Source organism: Panulirus ornatus, chromosome 67 (genome assembly GCF_036320965.1).
Source record: "Panulirus ornatus isolate Po-2019 chromosome 67, ASM3632096v1, whole genome shotgun sequence".
NCBI classification, from domain to species: Eukaryota; Metazoa; Arthropoda; class Malacostraca; order Decapoda; family Palinuridae; genus Panulirus; species Panulirus ornatus.
Genome location: NC_092290.1, coordinates 6624420 through 6638878, shown reverse-complemented (window position 1 = coordinate 6638878; position 14459 = coordinate 6624420). Strand labels below are relative to the sequence as shown.

The 14459-nt window shown below is 52.7% G+C and overlaps 1 protein-coding gene across 2 annotated transcripts in view; it reads left to right on the top strand.

The window, feature by feature from the left end:
- Positions 1-14459, top strand: part of LOC139747104 (cadherin-related tumor suppressor-like) — a 372508-nt gene that overhangs the window by 258743 nt on the left and 99306 nt on the right. For both annotated transcript variants that reach the window (XM_071658925.1, XM_071658924.1), the window contains exon 4: positions 7465-7611. In XM_071658925.1, coding sequence (XP_071515026.1) covers positions 7465-7611 — 147 coding nt within the window. The remainder of the gene's footprint in view (positions 1-7464; positions 7612-14459) is intronic.

The following is a 14459-nucleotide window of genomic DNA, read 5'->3' as shown; positions in this document are numbered from 1 at the left end:
TTACCAGCGCACTCGCATGAAACGCTTAGCGCCCCCTTTGAGCTGTGGAGACTCGAGCCATGAGTACCGACGCTGGGGGAATGTTTGGCAAGAGATACCGGACCATCAGTCCCCGACCCCAAGATCTGTAGACCCCCTTAGAATCTCCAGCTCCCGGACCCTCCATTCTCCCAGACCTCTCCAGCCCCCGGGGTACCTCCAGCGCACAAAACCTTCACCCAAGACCATCCAGCCTAGGGCCCCCTCCAATTACAACGTATCTCTCCAGCCCCTGGAACTTCCAGCCTCCGGACCTTGTAGCATCCAGAACCCTCCAGCGGCAGACACTTCAGCCATCTGGTCCTACAGGAACTTGCGAATCCTTCAGCTCCTGGGATCCTCTGCCTCCTCCCCATTGCGACTGAGTTCCCAGACTTTAGCTACCAGCCACAGGACATCTTACACCAACCCTGCCACCCCTTGGATCCTTTAACTTCTTGGTCCTTCAGCCTCCTCATCCTCCGGCCTCACAAATTCCTCAGCGTCCTCTCCCACCCCCCACACTCCCAGCTCACACCCACCAAGCTTCCGGTCCTTCTAACTCCCGCACGCCACACCTCTCGGTCTATACCCTACCTCACCTTTCATTCGAACCTCAGGAGCCTCCCCCGTGAACTTCATAACCCACAGACTTTCCCGCCCCTCAGACGCATGGCTCTCGCCTCCAGACTTATGCCTTACAGCTCTCCAGCTCCCTAACCCTCCAGCCAACCAAACTCTCGGCTCCTGGATTGCAACCTTCGAACGCTTCATAAACAATCCCACAGGTGTAGCCTTCGAATCCACCAGTTCGGAGATGCCAGTCGCCAGGCGCATGCCCCCCTGAACTTCAGCCGAAGAAGGCTGCAGTTCCTGGTTCCCGTATGTTCCATAAAGTCCAGCCTTCGGACTCTTCATCCTCTGGACTCCCAGCATCAGCCTCCAGGCATCAAGGAAGCTCATCCACTGACTCCCAGTCCACGATTCCAACACGCCAGGAACCCCCTCTTCTTTACAACCAGTTTCCTGCCTCCCTCTCAACTTACGAATCCTTAAACCCCTCCTCTTCCTTTTCTAGGATACACAGTTTTCCTGGGGGATAATTAGACACAATATCCCTAGCGTTGGCAGTGGTATCAGTTAACAGTCATGTATACTCCTTGCTCCTGGCGCTTGGCTGACATTACTGAACTCTGAACCTCATTCATGGTCGTCCTGATGGTTTTCTCATTCGACCAGGAAGAGTCAGCTGATGTGTCGACAACAGCGACATTGATTCACAAAAGAAAACGAACGAATAGTAAGACGGAGGAGAACAATACAGATCATTTGATGAAAAACGGTGAACTGTAGACGTTCCCATATTTACCACGTGTGAGTGTGAAGCGAGGCGACAGTGGGGCTACAGCATGTGTCGGTACTCATACAAAAGCCAGAGACTAGGTGAATGCATGGCAGGAAGACCATGTGTGGAGTTACTCCACAGTGAAGACGGTGCGAGAGGCATTCACTTCATGATATCAAACAGGGGAATATCTAGCGCACTATATAATCTGTCTCATCCCGTTGATGCTGGAAGGCAGACCTTGATCCTGGATTGGTGTTGTCGTGTTTCTCGCTGGCATCGCCTCTGCACCCTCACCCAGAGGATCCACCGTAGCCCAGAGCTGGAGTGACACGACGTATTTCAGAATACGTTCTGCTGCATAACACCTGCACAGGGGGATGATGAGGAACAGCTGCAGTCAAGACATACACTTGCTTCAACCACCTGTGATTCTTATTCTCTACATGTCCTGGTCATTTATCCTGCATTATAATGGCCAGTAATTGTGTGCTGTTTTCAATTAGCGTCCGAGATCCTCAGAGGACCTATAGATCTGCGAGAGCGAGGCCAGCGAAGTATTCTAGACGGACGTAACCCATACTGTGGAGGTTGAAGGGGGGCGGGCAGGACTCTTGAGTTTGCTATTGAGGAATGCGAGAGCCGTGGAGGGCAGATGGCTGCACGGGCTGCAGAGGGAGAGTAAGTGCGGAGGAGCCTCCCGAGTGTTTGTAACGCAGCAGGTGTGGAGGTCTCGGTGTATAGGACGCTGGCACCGGTAGGTCCTCCTCCCTCAGTAGAGTTCCTATACCCGTAGAAAAAAAAAAATTTCAGGACCAGAGAGGTAATAAGTAATTATAAGGTTCTGGTGTGGTGTGGGTGTTCTCCATTGCAACAGAACGTGCAGCAATGGTCATCAGTGCTAGGTTTATTGTTGACGTGACACAGATCCACTGAACATTGGTTCAGTGGAGGGTTTTTTTTTTCGCGTCGAAGTCATGGAGAGCCAGTGTTAGGGGACCTACCTCTCTCTCTCTCTCTCTCTCTCTCTCTCTCTCTCTCTCTCTCTCTCTCTCTCTCTCTCTCTCTCTCTCTCTCTCTCTCTCTCTCTCTCTCTCTCTCTCTCTCTCTATCTATCTATCTCTCTCTCTCTCTCTCTCTCTCTCTCTCTCTCTCTAGGGACTGCGCAGGGCCGGTATAGGTCCTTCTTCCCTCCTAGAGGCAGCATCAGGGCCGGTGTTGGTCCTTCCTCCCTCCCAGGGCCTGCATCAGGGACAATGCTGGCCCCTTCCTCACCTCCCAGGGCCAGAGTCAGAGCCGATATTGGCCAGTCCTCCCTCCCAGAGCCAGAGTCAAGGGCGATATTGGCCCTTCCTCCCTCCTAGGGCCAGGATCAGGACCGGTATTGGCCCTTCCTCCCTCCCAGGGCCAGGGTCAGGGCCGGAGCCCGGGCCGCGGGGCCGGCTTGCCACCTTCCTCACCTGGCAGCCTCGGTGCCCGGGCCAAAATTTATGCGTCCCTTAACAAAGTTTATGACCAATTAGAACCCGCGGAGGCCCCGTCCAGGCTGGGCCGTGCCCCTCGGAGGCCCCGTCCAGGCTGGGCCTTGCCCCGCGGTCGCTGGCCTGCCCGAGCTGCCTGATGTGGGCGGCGGCCCTGTGTAGCGTGGCACGGTGGGCGTCCGGCAACACCACCACCACCACCACCTCCAACAAGGACAACACCAACTCCAACACACCCTCCACTGAGGGCACCACCACCTCCACCAGCAAACTCTCTAATAACAGCGTTACCTCCACCACCACCACCAAGCCCTCCAACAAGAGCATCCCCACCAACACCAACACATCCTCCAACAACAGCATCACCACCACCACTCCGTACACCGACAGCTCCAACAGCAAAGGAATGTATGGTGTGGTTCAAGACACGGGGTGGAGGTGCTGGGGTTAGTGTGGGCTGGTGTGAGCGGCCAGGCCCGCCACACGTGAGGGGGCGTGTGTTCCTGGTGAGGTTGTGGCACAGCTACCTCACCCACACCTCCTGCCGTAGTCTTAACATGAGGCACTACGCTGGCGGCACCTCTCTCCTGGGAGAAAGTGGGAAGGACCTCCTTTCACCTCCATTACTCAACCCCCATACGCCCCCAGTACTCAACCCCCCATACGCCCCCAGTACTCAACCCCCATACGCCCCCAGTACTCAACCCCCATACGACTCCAGTGCTCAACCCCCAAACGCCCTTGTACTCAACCCCCATACGCCGCCAGTACTTAACCCCCATACGCCTCCAGTACTCATCCCCCATACGCCTCCAGTACTCAACCCCCCATACGCCATACTTAACCCCCTTACGCCTCCAGTACTCATCTCCCATACGCCTCCAGTGCTCATCCCCCATACGCCTCCAGTACTCAACCCTCATACGCCTCCAGTACTCAACCCCCAGACGCCCCCAGTACTCAACCCCCGTGCGAACCCCCTGGAGTATAAGGGAAGGATGGTGGGAGGGGGGGAGTCAGGGTGAGAGAGGGCGTATGATGCTGTCGTCAGGAGGGTAATGACTTAGTGCTAGTACGCATGCGTCGGCTTTGGTTGGCGTCGCAGGGCGTAATGACTCAGTATGCAAGGCTCTGCTGCCGGGGGAAGTGGGGGGAGGGGGGGGGGATTGGCTGTGAGGTAGGGGGTTTGTGATTTAGCGTTGGGCCGCCATGAGGCAATCTCCGCCAACCTTCACCGGGCGTAATGGCGTATACCTCGCTGCGTACGATTACGCCGTCCGTGTCCTGTGCGTAAAAAGGTAACTTTGAAGTGGCGATAGAACACTTGCTATGTCGATAATGCGTGAGTCTCTTAGTATAAGCTTTTAAAATGGAACTTAAAAGACAGATTTCTTTGCCTTGTGTTGGCGCCGGCGTCGGCGCTGCGGTAATGTTGCGTGTGTGATCCCAACCTGTCCGTCCAGCCCCTCCGAACGTACCAGGGATCCGACCCTGATCGCCTCCCGATCCCCCAGACGTTCGGGTTTGACATCAGAGTGTACCGCGGAGGTGGACGGACGGACGGATGGATGGACGGACGGACGGACAGACGGATGGATGGACGGACGGACGGACAGACGGATGGATGGACGGACGGATGGACGCACGGACGGACGAACGGACGGATGGATGGACGTACGGACGGATGGATGGACGCACGGACGGTTGGACGGACGGACGGACGGATGGATGGATGGACGGACGGACGGATGGACGGACGGACAGACTGACGGACCCAAAAGCGCCTCGAGCGTGAACTTGCGTAATTAAGGAATATCTCAAGAGAAGTGAGGTCTGGCCGGGAAGATGATGCTGGCGTTGGCAACGGTGGTGGCGGCGGAGTCGTCGAGGAGGAGGAGTAGAAGAGACGACACTCCCACTTATCACCTCTCTCTCTCTCTCTCTCTCTCTCTCTCTCTCTCTCTCTCTCTCTCTCTCTCTCTCTCTCTCTCATCTCGTGCCTGACAGCTCTTCCCTCACCCCCACCCCAGACGCGCGTCAAGAGGTCCGGGACCCCCACACAGTAAAAAGTTACGGAACCCCCACCAACCCCCCTCTCTCTCTCTCTCTCTCTCTCTCTCTCTCTCTCTCTCTCTCTCTCTCTCTCTCTCTCTCTCTCTCTCTCTCTCTCGTTATGGTGAAATTCAATCAAAAAGTCACCCGGGAGAGATCGGACAGATTACCCCACCGCCGCCGCCTTCTGCAGGCTTGGGGGCGCCGGGCCGGGCCGGGCAGGACGCCCTTACCGCCGCTGCTACCTCCACTAACTGTTAGCATTATATTTACCGCCTCTCCACCACGTCTGATTGATCTGTTTACAAATTGCTTGCTTGCCAGCGCGAGTGGCAGGCCATAGCCATATTTACCCTGGGAATTAAACCTTAAGATGTGTGTGTGTGTGTGTGTGTGTGTGTGTGTGTGTGTGTGTGTGTGTGTGTGTGCGGTGTATGTTTTTACACTCATACTCTACTGTCTATATTTGTATGTGTATATGATGTATGTATTTGTGTGTGTCTCTCTCTTTACATACACACATTTACGTCTGCATGTGTACCTGTAAATAATGTGTGTGTGTGTGTGTGTGTGTGTGTGTGTGTGTGTGTGTGTGTGTGTGTGTGATTTTACACTCGTATACCCGACTATATATATTTGTATGTGTATATGATTTGTGTATTTGTCTGTATCTCACTCTTTACACACACACACACACACACACACGCACACATTTACGTCTGCATGTGTACCTGTAAATAATGTGTGAGTGTGTGTGTGTGTGTGTGTGTGTGTGTGTGTGTGTGTGTGTGTGTGTGTGTGTAATTATTTTCACAGGTATGTCTCACCACATACCAAGTACATATTATCAGAAAATATATATGTAAAAGAATTATGTGTAAACATCAGGGGAAAACCACTCGTCATGGGAGAACGTGTTCTAAGCTTTCCATATTTGACGGTGATGCCCGAACGACAAGCCTCGACACCACTTTATACGCACCATTATCATTTATTCATTTATTCTTGGTTTTGTCAGTTATCGTCGTTTCTTTCATCTATTGAATTCATCTATATGCGATAGTTCATTGATTAATGTTTTTGTTGTACTTTCTTCTCATATATTTGTGTACTTATTCTATATATATATATATATATATATATATATATATATATATATATATATATATATATATATATATATATATATATATTGCTATGAGTCCACGGGGAAAATTAAACACGATAAGTTCCCAAGCGCGCTTTCGTGGAATAATCACATCATCAGGGCAGACACAAGAGAGAAATATAACAGTCAGTTGATATACAACGAAGAGACGTAGCTAGGACGCTTTTTGGTAAATATGCGATTGTCCAAGAATACATATATATATATATATATATATATATATATATATATATATATATATATATATATATATATATATTGAGATGGGATGATACCATCATCTACACTGTGTGTGTGTGTGTGTGTGTGTGTGTGTGTGTGTGTGTGTGTGTGTGTGTGTGTGTGTTCTGTCATCATACGGTTCCCAGTCATCATACGGTTCTCAGTCATCATACGGTTCCTAGTCATCATACGGTTGCCATTCATCATACGGCTCCCAGTCATCATACGGTTCCCAGTCACCACACGGTTCCCAGTCATCATACTCACCATAGACCCTCAGCTCGTGTGTATGTATGGTTCCCAACTCACCATCCCTCACCGTAAAGACTCACCATGCGGCTGCCCCATTGACTCACCAGCACCACGTACGCTGGTGGAGGCACCAGCTGCCGTCCGCACCTCACCACCACCACCACCACGTACGTGATCCATCACCAGTTCTCACTATAATGACTGGCCATATACGTGCAGCTTGGCCCCGCCAGCTACACCTCACCGTCATGACTCGTCATCCTTAGGTCCACCCAGAGTTACATCCCCGTCAGAATTAACCCCCCCCACCCCCTGAGAGTTCCCATCAAGAGTTACCCCACTCAGACTTAACCCCTCTCAGAGTTACCTCCTCACAGTTACCTCCTCAGAGTTAACCCCTCTCAAAGTTACCCCACTCAGAGTTAACCCGTCACTGTAGTCATTCATCATGTGTAGCTTGTCTGTCTTTACTCACTCACCTTCGCCTTGATGAGTGGCCATAATGTCTGTCCTAAACCCTCTCTTGATTTCTCCTTAAGTCATCTGCCTTACGTCGTCTGTCTTAAGTCTCTCAGTCATGTGTCGTAAGCCTTCTCCTTAAATCCACTACCTTAAGTCTCCTTAAGTCAAATATCTTACGTCTCTTAAAGCCACCTATCTCCAGTCTTCTTAAGTCATCTATCTTACGTCTACCAGCAAAGTCCATCCATCTTAAGTCTTCTTTGCCCCGTCAGTCATAAGTCTGTTTACCAGTTCACTCCGCAGTAAGCGCTGCTCCTGGTCTCCTCCACCTTCACGGAGAGACTTGAAAAGGACACCCGTTGGCGGTGGTGGTAATCCGCTGCTGTGTGCAGTCCAGTGTATTCCTCCATAACCCATGTCTCAGGACCTCACCTTCAACCCGTGTCTCTCTGTCCCTCTTGCAGGTCGGGCAGGTGTCGGCGTGGGACGCCGACGAAGGCACCAACGGCCAGGTCTCCTACACCGTCATCTCGGACTGGGGCAACGACGTCTTCTCCCTCAACCCACAGACTGGGGTCTTCACCCTGACCTCCAGACTTGACTACGAGCAGGTAAATAATATCTGGATTTGTTTGTGTGAGTGGAGGGTGGTTTTTGTTCCCTCCCCCCACCCATCTTTCCCTTAAAGAAAGGAGGTTCGAAAGACATTCCCTCCCTCTTCTCCCGGGCCTGGAAACTATGAGTCTCCGGAGTACAGAGGGAGGGTGTGGGGATGTTCCAGGGTATACACACATGGTAGTAAGGTCCTGGAAAGCCTCTGTCCTCTCTCCACAGTGTGGGATGGTTCCTCGTCATCATGACTTGTGAGTGTTTGGAATGCCTGTCTCTCTCTCTCTCTCTCTCTCTCTCTCTCTCTCTCTCTCTCTCTCTCTCTCTCTCTCTCTCTCTCTCTCTCTTGTTAACCAGCTGTGGTGGTTCCCCGAGAGGACCAGCTGTTTCACCGCATCCTGTCCTTCATCTGGGACACGAAAGGTGTCTCTCTCTTTCCTCAGATGGTGAAGGCGAACCCCCAGGCCACCTCGAAGAAGGCACGCTGGAGGTTGGACTCCCACTCCAGAGGGGAGTTTGTCGCCTCCGTGGCCACGTTCTCATCAGCATGGCTTTGTTGTCCCCAACTTAACGGTGTTGCTGTCAGCTTGACCTGTCGCCAACATAACTATGTTGTCTCCAGCATGGCTTTGTTGTCACCACCATGATTATGTCGTCACCAGCATGACTGCGTCGTGGCCAGCGTGACTGTGTTGTGGCCAGCATGGGTGTGTTGTGGCGGACAGCATGACTGTGTTGTGGCCAGCGTGACTGCGTCGTGGCCAGCATGACTGTGTTGTGGCCAGCATGACTGTGTTGTGGCCACCAGCATGGCTGTGTTGTGACCAGCATGACTGCGTCGTGGCCAGCGTGACTGTGTTGTGGCCAGCATGACTGTGTTGTGCCGGCCAGCATGACTGTGTTGTGACCAGCATGACTGTGTTGTGACCAGCATGGCTGTGTTGTGGCCAGCATGACTGTGTTGTGGCTACCATGACTGTTGTGGCCATCATGACTGCGTCGTGGCCAGCGTGACTGTGTTGTGGCCAGCATGACTGTGTCGTGGCCAGCATGGCTGTGTTGTGACCATCATTGCTGTGTTGTGGCCAGCATGGCTGTGTTGTGGCCAGCATGGCTGTGTTTAGGGATAATCATTTCTCTCAGAACATCTGTCATGATATATTTCATGACGATAAGCCATTACATTCGATCTAATACCTTTTAATTTGTTATTAGTATCGCTTCATATATCTACTTCACTATTGCTATACCACAATACGATGTTATATGTCGGTTTTTTTTTTTATTATCCAGTGCTTTTAATATTTCCACCATGGCTTAAAGTTAATTTTGGGGATGTTAACAATTGTAACATGTTAAACGTCACGGAGTCTCATTTTCCACCATAGCTTAAAGTTAATTTGGGGATGTTGACAATTGTAACATGTTAAAAGTCATGGAGTCTCTCATTTTCATTACGGTGCGTTCCCACCTTATGATCAATTCTGTCATTAACCACATTCCTGCTTGTTCTGACCACGTTGGTACGACGGAATGACCCTTGGGCACGACGGAACGACCAGGCCATCTTTTAGACTTGACCTTCAATGGTCGTGTGTGTGTGTGTGTCTTGTAGATTTATTGCGACACGGGTTGAAGGTGGGCGTGTATAGGCCTATCTCATATGTCAGGCTGCGGGGCATGGGGGGTGGACTAAGAGGGAGGGGTCATGGTCCTTTAATACACCCACTCCCCCTCCACGCCGCCCCCCTGTCCAGTAACGGGCGGGGCATTAGTATCTGCTGGGGTCATGCCGGTGCCCTTCCCCTCCCTCCACACCACACCTCACCTCCCCACCACCACAGTGCGGGTGGAGCCTCCCGGGTTACCACACTTCCGGCCTCGCCTCAGCTGGGGTGTTGGACTGGTCCAGCCGGGGTCATTCCTACGTCATGGCCAAGGTGGAGACGGAGGAAGAGGAGGAGGAGGAGGAGGAGGAGGAGGAGCAGCTGCTGCTGAAGGTGCGGTGCGTCAGTCGGTCGGTCCCTTCCTCCCTCCCTGGCGAGTGTCGTGATTTTGATCACCACTTGGGTCGCGTTGACATCCCCCTTGGTGTGATGTCAGGTGAGGAACAGAAGCCTTCTCTCCACCCTCCCCTCCACGCCTCACCCTCTCTACCTCACCTCATCCGTGTTGATACATACACACACACACACACACACACACACACACACACACACACACACGGACTGTATCATGCCGTCATGGAGTACACCCTACCAACACTAGTTTTTTGTTTCCCTTCGTTTGTATACCTTGTGTTGCAACGCATACACCCACTCAGGAAGGGGAGGGGGAAAGGAGGGGCGGGGGGGAGGGAGAGGGTTAATGGGGATGTTTTCACCTTAATGTGTTGCTTCGGCCGCCTGGTGGAGTTGCTAGACGGGAGTGGAGGCACTGGACCCCTCAACAGCTGGTGTAACTCACTGGCTAATTTCCAGATCACATCATTTCTTATCTGTTTGGTTTGGGTGGTTGCCAGACATTGTCTGTCGAACGCAGACGCTCGCCCTGTTATGGCGGGTGACACCACCAGTCGGTGGCATGAGATTTACAGCCTATTGGGTCGGATTAGCTTAGTTTATCATTAAAATGCCTGATAAGCATCTTGTCTCTGTCACTAATTCGTTTACCGGCTGTCTGAACCCGTGCTTCTTAAATTGGTTATAGGTGTTCGTAAAGTAGGTTGGGGAGGTAATTTTTCTTATAGTGGTGTGTCACACTGGTGGTGACAACAGTGTTGGTGGTGGGGTTGTTGGAAGCGACGGCAGTGGTGGCAGAGGTCGTTGGCAGTGACGGATGGTGATGGTGTCTTTTGGCACTGATGTCAGTGTGGGTGCAGTGCGTGTGTGTGTGTGTGCCACCGGGGATGGTATGAATGTTGGTTGTAAAAACCAGTGATGGTAGAGGAGGTGGAGAGGTTGTAGTGCCACCGGTGGTTGTGAGAACGGAAGGATGTTGTCATTGGTGGTGTGAGCTGGGATGGTTGTGGTGTCAGAGGCAGGCTGTGTTGTCAGCTGGAGGAGGTGTCGTTGGGGGCCAGAGGGCCGGCTGTTGTGGTGGTGGTATGAGGGAGAAGGTGGTGGCCAGGACCATCCGGGCCCGGCCACCTCCAGCCCCAACAAAGGGGCAGGAACCTTACCTGTCCCGTGACTGAAGCATCCTATGCCTCCTCCTCCTCCTCCTCCTCCTCTCCTCTTCCTCCTGGCGGTGGTAGTGAGGGGGCGCCCCCCTGGTGACGGCGGTAACCAGATCCTCCTGGTGGCAGTAGTGGCAGCCCCCCCCCCCCCTCCCCCCGGGTGGCAATGAGGTTCCCCGGTGGCGGCGGCGGAGGAGGAGGAAGGGGGGAAAGGGAGGTGCCTCACCCCTGATGGTGGGCCTATGAGGAAGGGGGAGCCCCTCCTCCGACGGAGACAGCAGCATTGGCCCGCCCCCCTGGTGGCGGCGGCCAACGAGGAACCCCCTGATGGTGGGGGCGCCTTAGCGAAGGCCCCCCCCTGGTGGCGGCGGCGGCGGCAGCGAGGGGCCCCCTGGTGGCGATGGCGGCAGCGAAGGTGGGGGTGGGTGGTGGACCCCACACTCACCCCCTCCCTAAACAAGACCTGTCACTGATAAACTCCACCACAACATTTTCCATTCATAGGGCCCCGCTGCTCCGAATCGTGGCCCACTTTTCTTCTAAATCCCCTGTATCCAGTAATCTAGCCCTGCTTTGGCCCACTCTCGCCCGCCACACACCACCGTCGAGGCCGTAGCAGAAGTTGGCGAAAAAGGCGAATTTGACGCGGACCCCTGGGGCTCTGGGGGGGCTGGGGCGGCGGGGCGGTAATGGACGGCATTACCACATGGAAAACATTCATATATTTGCCCCGCCAGTGGCCCCGTTACCCCGCTACGGGGGAGATCTCTATCAGAGACCTATGGATTAACGAACAAAGGTGCTTTAATTTACCGCAAGTTAATGAGGTTCGAACGAGGGCAGCACATCGCTTGGCCACCTTTTTTTTTCCCCGTCCCTCCATCCATCAAGGCCCCCCCCCACCCCCACAACCCCCAACCCACCCCTCCCCACCGCCACAACCCTCCCCTCCAACCTCCTCCTCCTCCTCCTCCTCCTCCTCCTCCTCACCACCACCACCACCCCCCTACCCCCCCCTCCTCTCCTGCTGCCGCACCCCCACCCTGGACCCTATGCTTCCCCCGCCCCCCCACCTTCTGGTCTCCCCAGGCCCCAGAGCCTCGTACCTCTCTCTCTCTCTCTCTCTCTCTCTCTCTCTCTCTCTCTCTCTCTCTCTCTCTCTCTCTCTCTCTCTCTCTCTCTCTCTCTCTCTCTCTCTCGGTTATTTGCATGCCACTGGCCTCTCCTGCAGGAGGTCAGACTGAGGGTGGAGGTGTTGCACACACACACACGGGGAGGTGGGGGGAGGGAACACGCCCCCCCCCCCCAGAACAGTCACATGGTGAACAGCTAATTGTAAACGTACCTTGGCTTACCCCCTCCCCTCCTCCCCCTCCCCCTCCAAAAAAAAAGAAGCGCTTCCCCTCCTTCTCCCTCTCCCTACACAGCCTCCCCATCTCCCCCCTCCTCCCATACCCTCTAAGGTGGCCTCATCTCCTCCCCTCCTCCCTCCATCCTAACCAGCCCTCCGGGCATGGGGCGCATAAACATGGCGAGTTGGGTGAAGAACTCCGCATTATCTCCTCGACATACAGATATACATATATTCTTTCCTTCCCACACATCCCACCCAAATACCATACTAACGCCTCCTGCAGCAGAAAACCTGAAGACATGCCTGGCGAAGCAGCGGACGTTGTAGCGAAGACGCGGGAGGAGAACGGCCCCGCAGGAGGCGGAGGTGGGGGAGAATAGCGAAGAAATTCCCCCACCAATGTTGGAGGACTGGGTTAGTCTGACGTTCCATAATCTGGACTAGGATTTCAGGGAGGGTGGGGAAGCCAGGCCAGGCCAGGCCAGGCCAGGCCAGGCCAGCCAGCCAAGCCGTCCCTCCTCAAGTCAAGGCAGTCGGGAATTTCTCACATCCCTTCCCCTATATATATATATATATATATATATATATATATATATATATATATATATATATATATATATACATGTGTATGTGTGTGTGTAGCACACCCGTAACTGACGGGAGGCGCTGATGGGTTAGATACATCCGGATACAGACCCGAACACCTTCCAAAAAAAAAAACTGATGTAATTTTGAGCACTCGGGCTCAAGGGGGGCGGGTTTCAGAGCAAGTTGCTCCTTGTGTCCACTGCAGCTGGACGCTTCAGAGTATGAATATTAATACCTCCGTCAGTGCCTCTGTGCTTATTTGTGTCTCAGCGCTGTCGCTGTGTGTGTGTGTGTGTGTGTGTGTGTGTGTGTGTGTGTGTGTGTGTGTGTGTCGCGTACGTGAAAGTGAAGATGGGTTCAGGAAGGTCACATAAGGCTCCGGGTGTACTGGCCGGTGATTGTACCGTGGTCAGGGACGCAACACTTGCTATTTATACCACGTAGTCTGACCAGCGCACATACACACACACACACACACACACACACACACACGCACATGCGCACGGGCCGCCATGGTGTACTGGTTAGCGTTAGTGGCCATGAGTCAGCACGGGCCCTCCTGGGGGTCGGGCTCGCATGGGTTCGAATCCTGGGCGCTCAGCAGTCGGCCCACATCCAGCTCAAGTGTTCATCCTACCCGCTGATCTGATTGATAAATGGGTATCTGGCGTAGGTGGGTAGACTATAAATATATGTTTACCAAATGGCGCCCTAGCTGCGTCTCTTCGTTGTATATCAACTGACTTACATTTCTTTCCTGTATCTCCTCTGATGATATGATTATCACACGAAAGTGCACTTGGGAACTTATCGTGTTTCATTTTCCCTGTGGACTCATAGGAATATATATATATATATATATATATATATATATATATATATATATATATATATATATATATATATATATATATATATATATATATATATATATATATATTTATGCACAGAACAAGTTATCGGAGGCTGCCAAGCTTAAGAGAGAGACGTTCGTCGTAATCACCATTGCGACGGTGTACAAACAGATATGAATAGGGTTTCCAGCCTTGTGGTTAACGAAGCATAACCACGCCAGATAGGAGACAATGGGAGATGGACATCCTGGAATGATGATGGCACGTCATGACTGTCACATACGACTGGGAGCGGCTTACTGGGGAGGGGGTATGACGAGTGTAGAGCAGACAGAAGCTGTTGACACAGACATTATGACCGGAAAACCACGTTAGGAGAATGATAGATAACCTTTATTACCTGGGGGGTTAATTTTGAATCATAGATTAGATAGTGTGCGATGCTCTGCTGGTTATTGGCAAGGGGAGGGAGGTGTTGAAGGCGTGTTCATCGCAACGTTCATTATTAACCCCCGTTGTCACCCGTTCGTCCACCTCATCTGAGGGAGGACGTCAAGTCTACCTAGAGAGAGAGAGAGAGGGTGTGTCCGGCCGGGGGACACAACGATCTTCCCTCGACCCTGAAGGGAACACAGTGCAGTATACAGCACGTCTCCCCTCCAGCCACACAGGGAATATATCTCTGTGTCCCGAGACTCGTCAAGATCAATTAGAGGATGTGGCAGTCACTGAGTGTGTGTGTGTGTGTGTGTGTGTGTGTGTGGGGACCGTGGTGGGGAAATCTTTCTCGCCAAGTCCCGTGGTCTTTATTCAGTAGCCCAAGGATGCGCTACTTCCAGTAGTGGAGAAGTGTGGAGTTCTTTGGAGTGATAAGGT